The sequence below is a fragment of the Rhinopithecus bieti genome, unplaced genomic scaffold (assembly GCF_001698545.2).
Source record: "Rhinopithecus bieti isolate Rb0 unplaced genomic scaffold, ASM169854v2 scaffold_8035, whole genome shotgun sequence".
In the NCBI taxonomy this organism is placed as follows: Eukaryota; Metazoa; Chordata; class Mammalia; order Primates; family Cercopithecidae; genus Rhinopithecus; species Rhinopithecus bieti.
The window spans coordinates 1,070,414-1,084,277 of record NW_016806092.1 but is presented as its reverse complement, the minus strand read 5'-3'; the positions used below and the strand labels follow the sequence as shown (position 1 = coordinate 1,084,277).

The 13,864-nt window shown below is 41.6% G+C and overlaps 1 protein-coding gene across 1 annotated transcript in view; it reads right to left on the bottom strand.

The window, feature by feature from the left end:
* Positions 1 to 12,723, bottom strand: part of ADAMTS19 (ADAM metallopeptidase with thrombospondin type 1 motif 19) — a 271,163-nt gene extending 258,440 nt beyond the window's left edge. Inside the window, 3 exon segments of the mRNA XM_017874729.1 lie at positions 11,357 to 11,640; positions 11,643 to 12,011; positions 12,633 to 12,723. Coding sequence (XP_017730218.1) covers positions 11,357 to 11,640; positions 11,643 to 12,011; positions 12,633 to 12,723 — 744 coding nt within the window.
* Positions 12,724 to 13,864: the final 1,141 nt, after the last annotated feature.

Genomic DNA, 13,864 nt, shown 5'->3' with positions numbered 1-13,864 from the left:
ATATACAAATATAAATTATATTTAAGAAATATAATATAAATATATAACTACAATAATATCGTGAAACAGCTGGAGTAATTCTCCTGCTGCAATTTTACTGATAAAATGGCTGATGACTGAAACTACTTACTTCTATTTAATATTTCCAGATTCTAGAACAGGAAGCAGATTTCAACTTTTGCTTTCTTTTTATTTGAAGAATAGGAAAACACTCATGCTGGCATTCATGTTCCATTGTGTTACCTTCCAACTAGTTTACATGTATAGTGTGTTGATTAATAATTTTAAATCCATAGAATCCTTTTTAGCTCACTAGCATCTGAGTCGGTTTCTGGGAGGATATTATTAAGTAAGGACAGGATGTATCTAATTTTACTGTTACTGGAACTTTCCAAAAAGAGCATATAAGGATTAAAATTCATGCAAGATCCTTAGGGTATGAAGTTTAGTGGATGCAAATCCAGTAGGAAAGAATCTTGAGCTCTGTTGTTTTCAGAGCCACTGAAGTGGCTGCCCTCAAATTTTAGCTTGCATAATGAGATACCATCTCACACTAGCCAGAATGGCTATTATTAAAAAGTCAAAAAATAGCAGATCCTAGCAAGGTTGTGGAGAAAAAAGAATGCTTATAAACTGTTAATGGCAGTTTAAGTTAGTTCAACCATTGTGGAAGATAGTGTGGTGATTCCTCAAATACCTGAAAGCAGAAATACCCCATTTGACCCACCAATCCCATTACTGGGTATATACCCAAAGGAATATAAATTGTTGTATTATAAAGACACACACATGTGTGTGTTCACTGCAGCACTATCCACAATAGCAAAGGCATGGAATCAACCTAAATGCCCATCAATGGTAGACTGGATAAAGAAAATGTGGTATATATACACTATAGAATACTGTGCAGCCCTAAAAGAGAATGGTGTCATGTCCTTTGCAGCAACCTGGATGGGGCTAGAGGCCATGATCCTTAGCAAACTAACATAGGAACAGAAAATCAAACACCGCATGTTCTCATTTATAAGTGGGAGCTAAATTATGAGAACACATGGACACATAGAGAGGAACTACAGACACTGGGGCCTACTAGAGGGTTGAAGGTGGGAGGAGGGAAAGGATCAGGAAAAATAACTAATGGGTACTAGGATTAATATCTGGGTAATGAAATAATCTGTAAAACAAATCCCTATGACACAAGTTCACCTACTTAACAAACCCGCGTTTGTACCCCTGAACTTAAAAGATTTTTTTAAAAAAATAAGTACCTTGTATTCTTTTTGTTTATTTATTTATTCATTTATTTAGAGACAGGGCCTGGCCCTGCCCTGCCCTGCCCTGCCCTGCCTGCCTGCCTTCCTTCCTTCCTTCCTTCCTTCCTTCCTTCCTTCCCTCCTTCCTTCCTTCCTCTTCCTTCCTTCCTTTTTCTTTCTTTCCTTCCTTTCTTTTCCTCCCTACCTCCTTCCCTCCCTATCCCTCTCTTTCTCTGTCTTTCTTTCATTCTTTTGAGACAGGGTCTCACTCTGTCACCCAGGTGTAGGGCAGTGGTGCAATCACAGCTCACTGCAGTCTCTAACTCGTGGGTTCAGGTGATCCTCCCACCTTAGCCTCCTGAGTAGCTGTGCTGCAGGCATGTGCCACCACCCCGGGCTTATTTTTATCTTGGACTCTTTTTAAATTCATATTTTAGGTTTGTCATTCAATCTGGAATCCTTATTTTTTATAGAGACGACCTCTAACTCACCAAACCACATCCCCCCACACCCTCATACACCCCACCGCCTGATTTTGATCCTGGTATCTACACACCACACTTGAAGAAACAGGACGTCAAGGAGCATGGTCAAATGGCTGATGATGTAGCCTCACTGCAGAAGTGGTCTTATTTTAAATAAAGCCAGGCTGAGGCTAGTAGACTACAAAAAGAGTTTAGGGCAAAATATCCTTATGTTTATCCTTTGAATGTGCTCAAGAAAAAAAAAATATATATATGTTTAGATCTCATTTATTTTAAATGGAAAACAATAGAAAAGCAGAAGCATTTGGTAAGCCCAAAACTGGCCTGGGCTCACCAGCACCATTCCCTGATCATCTGAGTTAGAGTCTAAAAAGTTAATAATTTATTGCAGATACATGCACACTAATTATGAGATGAAGTCAAGTTTCTCTCTCTGGAAAAGGCAGACACTAAACCATCTAATCCCTAAGGTACTTCCCAACACCGCCATGTAATAATTCTATAAAAATATCTGGGTAGCACTGGAATGGCTAAGCTCCCATTTTCTCACTTCTCTCAGTCTAGGGCTTGGCATCAGAATAATGATGAGATGGATGTGCTCACTATAACTGCACCCTAAATGCACTCTGCATCAAATTATGGTTCTCACTTTGCTAAGGGAATCTTAAAACTTCCTTTCAGGAAACCTCCAAATCATAATTCAAGGGGGACTACTGGTTCTCCCACTGCTCCAAAACATATCCCATCTACCAGGAACCTGGAACTCCTCTGATTCTTCTTCATTTTGCAAATACAAAGACATAAAACCCTCTGGGGTAAAAATGTAATTGTAAATAAGTGGAAACATTCAATTGTGCATGAGCTCAATAAAAATGTGCTCTGTTTTAGTGTTGCATAAACATATTTTCAGGCTCCTATAAAGAATTTTGTTATTTAAAATTATACTATATTTATGATTCAGTTAACAAACTTAAAATAAATACATGCAATTATTTACTGATTATTAAACAAACAAAATTTCCTCTCACAAAATTGGTCCATGTCTCAGTTCTCTGAGAATGAAGACATAGGTTAATATATGATTAGTTTATTTTTAATGTACAATGTAGCTTATTTGATCAGCATCACAATTCTCTTTATTCACTATGTAGCTTCCTTTGATGAAGACTAACGTATCTACATATTGCTCCTCTCATAATCCAGAAATTCTCTCACACATAACTATATTATTCATGCCACTCTAATGCTAAACTGGAAATCCACAGAATGCCATAAAGGTAGGTACACTTAAAAACCAGTTATTTCGACTGGGCACCGTGGCTCACGCCTGTAATCTCAGCAGTTTGGGAGGCCAAGGCAGGTGGATCACGAGGTCCGGAGATCAAGACCATCCTGGCTAACACGGTGAAACCCCGTCTCTACTAAAAATACAAAAAATTAGCCGGGCATGGTGGCGGGCACCTGTAGTCCCAGCTACTTGGGAGGCTGAGGCAGGAGAATGGCTTGAACCCGGGAGGCAGAGCTTGCAGTGAGCCGAGATTGCGTCACTGCACTCCAGCCTGGGCGACAGAGCGAGACTCCATCTCAAAAAAAAACAACAAAAAACAGTTATTTCATTAATAAGGAGAGGTTGAGTACTTACCAAATCAAATAACTGTGATTAACTCTAAGAGGATTAAAAAGTTGAGACAAAGAAAATGGTTCCTTCAAAACGGTAAACACCTTGAAGCAAAGAACTGTTTCTTTTTTCTTTCCATTCTCCTGGACTTCAGCATAATATAGAGATATAACTAGTCCATTACTGCTGAATATCTAGAGAGTTCTAAGTTCTGCAATGAACTGGCTTATACCAAAGCCTTTTGCACATATATAGATATTTCTCTAAAATGGACAACTATGAGCAGAATTGCTGACAAGAAGGGTAATCATATTTAATGTTTTAATAGATACTACACAAAAGTATATATTGCCTCTACTAATTTACTCTCCTACAATGTGTAAGATCAAATGTTCCCCAATTATGTCTCAATCTGCATAATTTGTGCCAATCTTATGAACCAAAAAAGATGTTTGAGAAAATTTGCTTTTTCTGGCTTACCAACAAATCTTCTGAAAATTGAGGTTTGTTTTATATTGTTATGTCCTTTTCAGCAAAATACTAAAAGTTAATTGTTTATCTCTGGGTGGTAAAATTACAGATTATTTATTTTATATATTTTCTAAATTTCCTATACTTAGAATATATTATTTTGTAATTAACATTTGTCTTTTTAAAATATTAATATATAAAGAACTTTGGAATTAGAAATAAAAATATATACTAGAAAAATAAGTAAAAGATGGCCTAGCACAGTGACTCACACCTGTAATCCCAGCACTTTAGGAGTCTGAGGTGGGCAGATCACCTGAGGTCAGGAGTTTGAGACCAGCCTGGCCAACATGGCAAAACCCTGTCTCTACTAAAAATACAAAAATTAGCTGGGTGTGGTGGCAGACACCTGTAATTCCAGCTACTTGGGAGGCTGAGGCAGGAGAATGGCTTGAACCCAGGAGGGAGAGGTTGCAGTGAGCCAAGATTGCTCCACTGCACTCTGGCCTGGGCGACAGAGCAAGAATCCACCATAAAAAAGAAAGAAAGAAAGAAAAATAAGTAAAAGATATGAATGGAAAGTCTATAGGAAAGGAAATGAGAATAAAAAATATAAAGACACTCAACCTCACCATAACAACAAAAAATGTAAATTAAAACTATATTAAGATAACATCAATCTTTGGCCAGGTGCGGTGGCTCACACCTGTAATCCCAGCACTTTGGGAGGCCGAGGTGGACGGATCATGAGGTCAAGAGATCGAGAAAATCCTGGCCAAAATGGTGAAACCCCATCTCTACTAAAAATACAAAAATTAGCTGGGCACAGTGGTGCAAGCCTGTAGTCCCAGCTACTCAGGAGGCTGAGGCAGAAGAATTGCTTGAACCCAGGAGGCAGAAGCTGCAGTGAGCTGAGATCGCGCCACAGCAATCCAGCCTGGCGACAGTGAGACTCCGTCTCAAAAATAATAATAATAATAATAAATAACATCTTTCACCTATTAGATTTCACAAAGGTCAAAAATTTTAATAATAACGTCCATACCAGTAACAGGACATGGGAAAGAGAAACTCTCCTACTCTCCTGGTCTGAGACTGTAAAGTAGCACCATCTCTATGGGTACAATTAAGCAATATCTCTCCAAATTACCAATACACATGCCCTTTAACACAGATATACGTTAGAGGCAAAACAGCATTTCTACAGAACCTTATATATTTAGCCTTGTTCTTAATAGGAAAATATTGTATGCAATCAAATATCCAGGAACACCAAACTGATTAGGTAGATTACAAAAGATCCTTGCAATCAGATATAAGAGGACTAAACAAAAGGGGAATCTCTTTACGCATTCAAATGTAATAATACCACGTGTGTGTGTGTAAACAATATGGGTTTTTAAAAAGATGTAAGTGTATACATGTATATATATTTGTTTATGCATAAACTACCTCCAGATCAGACACTATAAGCAGATGACCCTGGTTACCTCTAGGATGGAAAACTAAGTACTAACCAGGGGATAGGTATTTCAGGAAGATTTTTCATTGCATACCTTTTTGGAGATTCTGTGTGGTAACATCTGAGTCCTTATAATTTTGAAAATGATTTTACTTTGGCCTCAGATTTGAATGGTATTTTGTGTGACCATATAATCCAGGATTTAGAATGACTCTTCCTCAGAATTCTGAAGTTACCTGATCCTCTGGCACCCAGTATTACTGATTCAATCCTCTAAAGTCAATCTGATACACATCCCACTGTAGATCATCTCTCCTCTATTAAATGCATAGGATTTTCTCTTTCTCTTTGATGTTCTAATATGCTGTCAATGTGTATCTAGATTTGGGTCCCTCTTAGGTCATGCTGAGTTTTGTGGTTGGTCTTTCACTCTGAAGGTTTGTGTCTTATCTCTGATAAATTTGTTTCTGACGCTGAAAAAAGGGGTCTCTTAACCTCTATCCAACTAACCTTGGTTATATCAACCAATTCAATTAGAATCACTGGTCTCTTAACCTCTCCCTAACTAATCTTGGTTTTATATCAACCAATTCAACTAGAATCGCTGACTTAATACTCCACACACCATCTGGAAGACATATTGCTGAGGCATACAGCATGCTGAATGCTCATAGCTAGCAGACACTTTCTTTGTCTTACAGTACACAACCATTTCCACCAGTCAGCCTGTGACAAGAGTCAGCCATATTTGTCTGAACACAGGTAGGTACAACATTCTGTAAATGTATAATTTAATCAATATTTAAATATTAAATAATTAAATATGAAAGCCAGTGAAATCTGAGTGCAAAATACATTTTTGTTTCTGTGAAAACTTTGGAAAACAAGAAAGTTGTTTAAAATGTTGCTACAATTTTGAAAGAAAACAACAATAAATAATGAAAATTTTTAAAATCAAGAATTCTACACAAAACTGCTTTCCATTTGTCTGTATTTTTAAATTCAAATACGGAAACCTGTATTGAAAATTGCTTTTGGTGTATGCTGAGCGAGGATCATCCAGAACACCATTTATCTCATCTACCCTCTACTCTCAGAGAAGTAATATCTGGCCTCATATCCAAAGTCTAACTGGTAGGTAGCATATAATTGCATGTATTTTTACAATTCAATCTTTATACTGATTTTTTAAATGCATTCCTATTAGAGAAATGTTTGATCTAGACCTATGATTCATGGCTCACAACTTTTTATTATTATATTATATTCGTTTCGCCATTGTATTATGTTCTGGGATAATTTCTGGGTTTGATCTTCCATATCACAAATTTACCTATCAGCTCATCTATTGAGTTTTTACTCTAACAGAGATATAATTTCAGTCCCATTGTATCTAATCTTTTTATGGATAGCAGTTTGTTCTCAATTTTTTTAATTTATTTTTTTCCATAAATATATACCTGCTCTTATTCTTCTGGGCATTAGATTTCTGTTATTCTATTTATTAATTTTTTGCCTCTTATATTAATTAACAAGAGTTTTAGACTCTTTTTATATTATTTTCTTCAAAATGTAATATTCTTGGGTGTCAGCTCATCTTTGCTTGGTTTCCCTGCTCACCTATCTGTTGTGACTAGTTCAGTTTACTCAGCTCTCCTTGAGTTAGAGACAGATGAGACATTTGACTCGGCGCAAGAATCCAACAGCTCACCTTTTGAGAGTAGAGAGTATTTCCTGGGTGTCACCCATGTGCCTGGGTAAGCTCTGCGTCTGTTCTCTGTTCCTGTGTTAGCGACCCATATGTGGCTTCCAGTGCTTGGCAGAATGGGATAACAGAGAAAACAAATCCTACTCTTATTCTAGGTCCTTTTCTGCTCACTGCATTGCCTTTCCCTGCATGTACAGCGGCACTTCTGGCATGGCTCCTGCAATTCACAGATGTTTTCTAATGACTATATGTTTCCCTTAATCCAAGCCAAACTGTTTCAATCTTTCAGGAGATATTTAAAATATCTGATGTCCTGATGACATTCTCTTCTAATACTGCTTTATATTTATTTAGAATATTTTTTCTATCATTCCTAAGATTTTGCTTGAATGAAGAAAGTAGATATATGAGGTCAGTCTGTAATCTTAATTTTTTCATTTGGATGTGGATTGATTCCACTGATTCTCCTCGTTATGTGTTTATTTCCCTTTACTCATTCCTGCTCTGACAGCAGCTTTCACACTGCTAACTGATATAGTGCCTTATTTAAATGGGAGTCACAAAAATATTTAATTGTTTAAAACTTCCCACAGCATAGAATACTTTAGTGCAAATAAGATTTTAAAAAATTTAATTTACAGAAGGCTCCAGATTCTGTATCAAAAGCTAACCAAAATGACTACTGGATAAAACTCTTAATTTAAGTAGGAAAAGGTGGCATTAGTTTTAGTATCCACACTTCATCATATGGAAAATTAATCTAAGTAGTCTGCCATGTCAGTAGTCCATTAAAAAAAACATAGGCCAGGTATATACTAATCTAGTTTATTTTGGCCCAGTGCTTATAAGAATGGTTTTAGAAAAAAAAAAAAATTGTGTTAACTTTGAGCAAAGATAATTGTTGCACAGTTTCATGGGATTTAATTTGTTGCTTTTGTGTGTTTTAATTTTTTAAGATGATTTTAAAATATCATAAAGTACTTCATCTGTTGTATTTTATTATTCAGTGATTTTACTGAGTATCTACTAAAACTAAAGTGCTGGAAATGAAAAGAGATGAACAAGACAGTGCCATCAGAGCACTCATGGTATACCTGTATTTTCACACATCTCAACCTATTGTATTTCCCTGTTTTCATTGGGGACTGGCAAGTTAGGTTGAGAGCCCCGTGAAATATATCGAGACTGCTTCATCTTCTTTTTGTATTCTCAATATCTGGAAAAGGCCTTAGTCATAAGAGTTGTTCAATAAATGTTTAATTGATTAGTAGTAGTATATTTGCATGTTTATAAGATCTAATATACAACTCAAATAAGATTGTTATTCAATAATACACTAATCAGGACAAATAGAAATAATAACGCTTCACAGATCAATTGCTACATATATAAGTATAATTTGTACATTTTATATAGAGACAGATCCAGATATGATATCCAGAAAGATCAAAAACTTTGAAGAGACAGCTCTTGCCCCATATCCAAAATCTCCATTCTGGCACTTTTCCTTTGATAACACAAGTTAGCATAGTACCTGGAGAGTAAATTGGTCAATCTTATAAATGTTCACTTTATTGGATAGCTGATGTTCTATTTCCTTTCCTACAGACTTTTGGATCCTTTTAAACATTTAATAATCCAAAAGATATTGAAAAGTTCAGGTACCAGTAGGCAAAATTTACTATCAAGAGAGGGGAAGGGAAGGTACAGTTCGTGAAATACCCTCTTCTCTGCAACTGACAATAAGAAAGTTTTCCCTAAGAAGAAAATAATTGTTGCAAACTAATGGCAGTTGCATTTATAAATGATTCACCAACTCTATATAAAGGTATCATAATTCCTCACATTAGCATTACAGGATCACAGAATTCTTGAGATATAAAGGAACAGGTAGGTAGTTTTGTGAATATTCAGTTAGAAAAAGCCCATATTCTTGCAGACAAGGCTTTTGAAGTTTGATCTCTAGACATTTTAAGATCATTTCTCTCTATCGCATCTTCTGGCCTAGTCATAGGAGATAATCTTTATCATTCCCTTGACAGGTCCTGCATTTTCATGCCTGCACTCAGTCTCCTCCCCTCTACCTACAACACTCCAGCTTTTTTTTCTGCCTGGCGAAATCCTCTCCATGGTTTAAGATCCAGTTAAACTTCATCTGCTTTGGGAAGCATTCCCCACCTCTCCCAAGGGATTTTTACCTTAGCAGAACATTTAATTAATTGTGCTGGTCTGTCACTGTCCTGTGACGACCTGTGTCATTTCCACTTATACATGATATTTTTCTCTTAATTCTTGAGCCCCTAAAAGGCAGAACATTCTATCCTCTAAACAAGGGACCTAGAATACATGAAATATCCAATAGAATTTTAATCCCACCATCCAATTTTTTTAAATTAAATCATCTAATTCTCTAATTTTACCTATGGAAACTGAAGCCTAAAGAGAGAAGGAGCTTGTCAATCATCAGGGAACAAATCTCTTCCAGAGTACGATAACAAGTCTCTCTTTCCTTATCCACCAGCTCATAAGGGAAAAGCCTGGCATATTAGAGTCTAGAGTAACAAACCCACTCTTCTTGGCTATTTGCTTAACTTTTTACCGAAAATCTAACTCCTACACTGTATTGCTGGCAATGGTAGTTTTCCTCAATAACAAAGACTTCCCAGTTCAGAACATATACATATGTAGCTAATAGGAAAAGTGAGTAAAAGTCCAACATGATAAACAGGGAGGTATGTCAAACTCCTATTCAGTCTATGAAAAACCTACTTATAATTCTAACTTTGCTTCCTTAAGTACAGAGAGAAGGAATAGGTCATTTGGAAAATCTGACCAAAAGTGCACATTTCAACACAGTGAAATTCTTTATCCCCCATTGCTCCTACCACACCAGGAACTTTCTATATGTGATTATTTAATCCCCAGCCAAAAGCTAGTGGACAATGAAATCTCCACAAAACGTTTTCCTCAGTGAAATGTTCAAACATCAGTTCCACAGAAAACCTTTTAATAAAAGCTTTACATGTAATTTTTCCATGCCAGTTTTTTTCACTTAAGCCTAAAAATGCCCATATTTGAATATTCATCATTATGAGCACTGTCCAACAGTGTACATCATTTGACTATGGGATCTTGGTTCAGGGGTGGGGGGCGGGTGGTAGGTTTGGGTGGCTGTGACTGTGCTGATTATTTTCTGCTATCCACTGCTGTTGGATTTTCTCCAAATAAGCAGTTTGCTTCCATGCAAGTTCTTGTGGATTTCTCAGTGGCTCACTATGAAGAGCAAACTGAAGCCACAAATCACAAGGGCATTTTTGATATTTTATGAGTTTTGTCTTAAACCAATTAATATTAAGCCCATGGTGGTGGGAGCAACCATAAAGGACATGATGGTGTTGCACAGCAACGTGAATGTACTTAATGCCACGTACCTGTACATCTAAAAACGGTTAAATTTTATGTTATACGTATTTGACCACACACACACACACACACACACACACACACACACACAAAGGACAACTTATAGAAGCTTGTCCTAACCCCTGAATCATGACAGAGGGAGAAAAATCAAATGATGTTCTACATTGACAGAGCAAATGGCTTTTACTTTCCATCCCAACAGGCCATTTAACAAGGCTTTCCACCTTGCTCCTTTCCTCCAAAGAGTGGAAAGAAGAAAAGGAAGTACTGTCAAATGAAATGTAAATCACAGAACCATAACCCTTTGAACACGGATTGGATGATAATGTCACCCATTACTCAACAGCTCCAGTCTCTCAATTGAGTCCCTCCCAACTCCTATCTTTCACAAAAACAGTGAACAGGTGTCCAGTATGGCTCTGGATGTGTTTAAATTCTAGAAAACTGTCAGACTAATTCCCTATAGAATTGTTCTTACAACTTTGAAGTCGGTTATGAAAAAGCTCTAAGATAACAGATGAGGAACAGAGAGTGCTGCGCAAACACGGAGGAGATTCATCAGTGAGCCCACTGGTTGTCTTTTGAGTTTCTAAAAGGCATCACGTGTTGCCCTTATTTCAGAAAACCCTGGAGAACAGAAAGAAGAGCCATTGGGAAGAAGTTACAAAAAGGCAGAGTTTCACGTAGTTTCGAAAGACACATAACCATCTGGAAGGAGAAGGCCATTTATCCGTCCAATTAGACGTCCGATTTACATAACTGCCCTGGATTTGTTCCATGGGAGGCAAACGATGTAGACACCTGGGGGTGCAGTCTAGGGCGAAGCTCAAAAGGAGCAACTGAAAGGGGAGAAGGTGCATGCAAATCAGCCCGATCTATGGGGCAAGGAGAGGAGCAGCAGGGGAAAATGGAGAGCTAGGGAAAGAAGGCGCTTACCAGGCCACCTCCACAGGTGCTGAAAGAGGCCAGCGAGCCAGGGTGCCGCAGCACAGCTCCGGTGTAGAAGCAGCCTGCGTCGGGCGGCGCGGGAGGCTGCGGGGCGGATGCTGCCCCCGTGGGGCCGGGGCCGGGATTTGGCCGCTGTTCCACTGCGAAGCGCGGCGCCAGGAAGCGGCCGTCTCTCCGGAGCAGCAGGTACAGGTCCCGAGAGAAGGCCGGGATCCGCAGCAACACTTCGTCGCCATCCGGCTCGGCGTGCTGGGCCGGGGGCGGGGACGGGGCGGCTGCGGGGGAGGCGGCGGCTGCCACGAGGCCGGGGCGCCGGGGGACAAGGCGGCAGCCCCGCTGGATCCCCGCGGCAGCTCCTGCGACTCGAGCTCCTCGTCCTCCTCACCCTCCGACGGCGGCGGGGGCCGGAGCCGGGACTCTGATCGGCCCTCCACGGGCTCCTCCAAAGGCACCGGAGCCACAGAGCGCACCTCGCGTGAGCTGCCGGCAGCCTGCGCCCGGGCGCTTCCGCCGCCCCCAACGCCGCGCACCCAGCCCGGGTCCGCGCTGCCCCCGCTGCCGCCAGCCGTGTCCACCGGCTCCCGGCGCCAGAGCGCAGGAAACACGACTTCCCACTCCTCGCGGTCGGGGGCGAACTGCAGCTCTGCGGGCGGGGCAGACAGAAGTGTGGGGCTTAAAGTGCCGCGGTTCCAGTAGCACAAATATTTCTAAGCTCACAACCCATAGATACAGAGCGCTCGCGTTGAATGCAATAGAGACCACCCGTCTAGCCCCTGAAACTCTTTGCAACCCCAGAAGCCTTGCGATCAGATTACAGACCCCAGCATTTTCAGAGTAAAAGTACGATTATATTGGGGGCGGGGAGGGGGGAATCAAAGTTTGGTGACTGTACTTCATTGTTGAAAAGAAAACCGATGCAAAGACTCCAGCACGAGTAAACGATTTCTGAAGTGTATGCTAGAGCAGAGCGTTGCTATCAACTTAGGTACGTTCTAATTTTCCTCCAGGTGCTGCAAACGTACCTTTGCAAATATTATTGCTCTAATTAGAAGGAAACTATTCCACATACGGTTAAAACGAGGCCGGCAGAAGTGTGCTTCATTTCCGAACTTGACCCCTTAACCCGCACCTCAAGCTCATTTTTATTGCTACCTACTGAGCTCTGCTCTCCACGCACCGGTTGCACCAGCCCTGCCGACCCCTACGCTCGCGGTCTCCGCTGGGATGGCTGGAAAGGAAGCGAGAAAGTCACGGAAGAACTTACCTGAAACGATCCCATTCGACAGGAACCCCAGCTGGTAAAGGAGGCAGCAGCAGCAGATGTGAGTCAGGCGCATCTCGCGGTTCTTCCCCATACTGCGCTCCGGCGGCCGCGGCTTCTCGCCCGGCGCACGCCTCCAGCGCGATCCACTCCGGGCGCAGCGGCCTCCCCGGAGCGCTAGGAGGCCGGGCGGCGAATTTGCCCAGGCCCTTTGTCTGCCGGGGAGGGGCTGTTGGGGTGGGGGGGGCGAGGCTGTGTGACTCCAGGGAGGCCGCCGAAGCCCTGGCGGGGGTGGGGGTCTGGGGTCGGGTGGCGGGGAGGAGCGGGGGAGGCAGGCGCCGCGGGCCCCGCAACGCTCGAGCTCCCTGGCGAATTAGGTGATGAGTCTATTTTCTGTGTTCTGGACGCTGCAGGAGGTTCCGAGGCCGAGCAGGCTAGTGCTGGAGCCCCACAGGACAGACCCACAGCCAGCCGAGAGCCGGGAGTGCTGCCTCTGGACAGGCGGAGGACTGCCCGGCGCGGGCAGGAGAGCTGTGGTGTCCGAGCCGAGGCTCGCCGCCTGCACCCGCGCGGAACGGGCGGAGGCTGGTGTCACAGTCTCAGCAACTTGGTGTGCCAAGCTCCGCACACTCCTCACGCTCCTTGGGACGCAACGCTGAAAGCTCTCACCCGCAGCAGCGCGGAAGGGAATGAGTAGGGAGATGGGAAGACACTACTAGAGAGGTGGGTTGTAGAGCAGAAAAGAATCAAGGACATCTGACCAGAAAAAGGGACCATGGGGTGCCCGCCAAGCGTGACTTTGCGGGACAAAGGTCCCAGAACACTGTGCACGTGCTCAAACGCCGGTTGGGATGGGGTGGGGACCCAAAATCCCTCACCTGACTATTGATTGGCCACTCGAGAAGGCCTGATTTGCATCTATCCCCTGCCCCCCACCAGTCAGTTGAGGTGTGTGCAGGTAGAGGTGCCTCCCGCTTGCCATCCCACTCCTCAATCCAGCTCCTCTTTTTGTCAAATTCACACATCACGCAAGGCAAAAATTAGTGCAGACTTGACCACAAAGCTCAGGCCTCATTTACCAAAGGCCTTTGATTTGTCTTCCCATCTTTGTCGGAATTTTCTAAGCCCGGAGATAATGTAATTTGTCATGGAATGTGCTGTAAAGGTTCCCAGGAGAGTAGGCACCCTTACATTTCAGAGCCTCTTTTCCTTCCTTATCTTTATAGCTCACCATT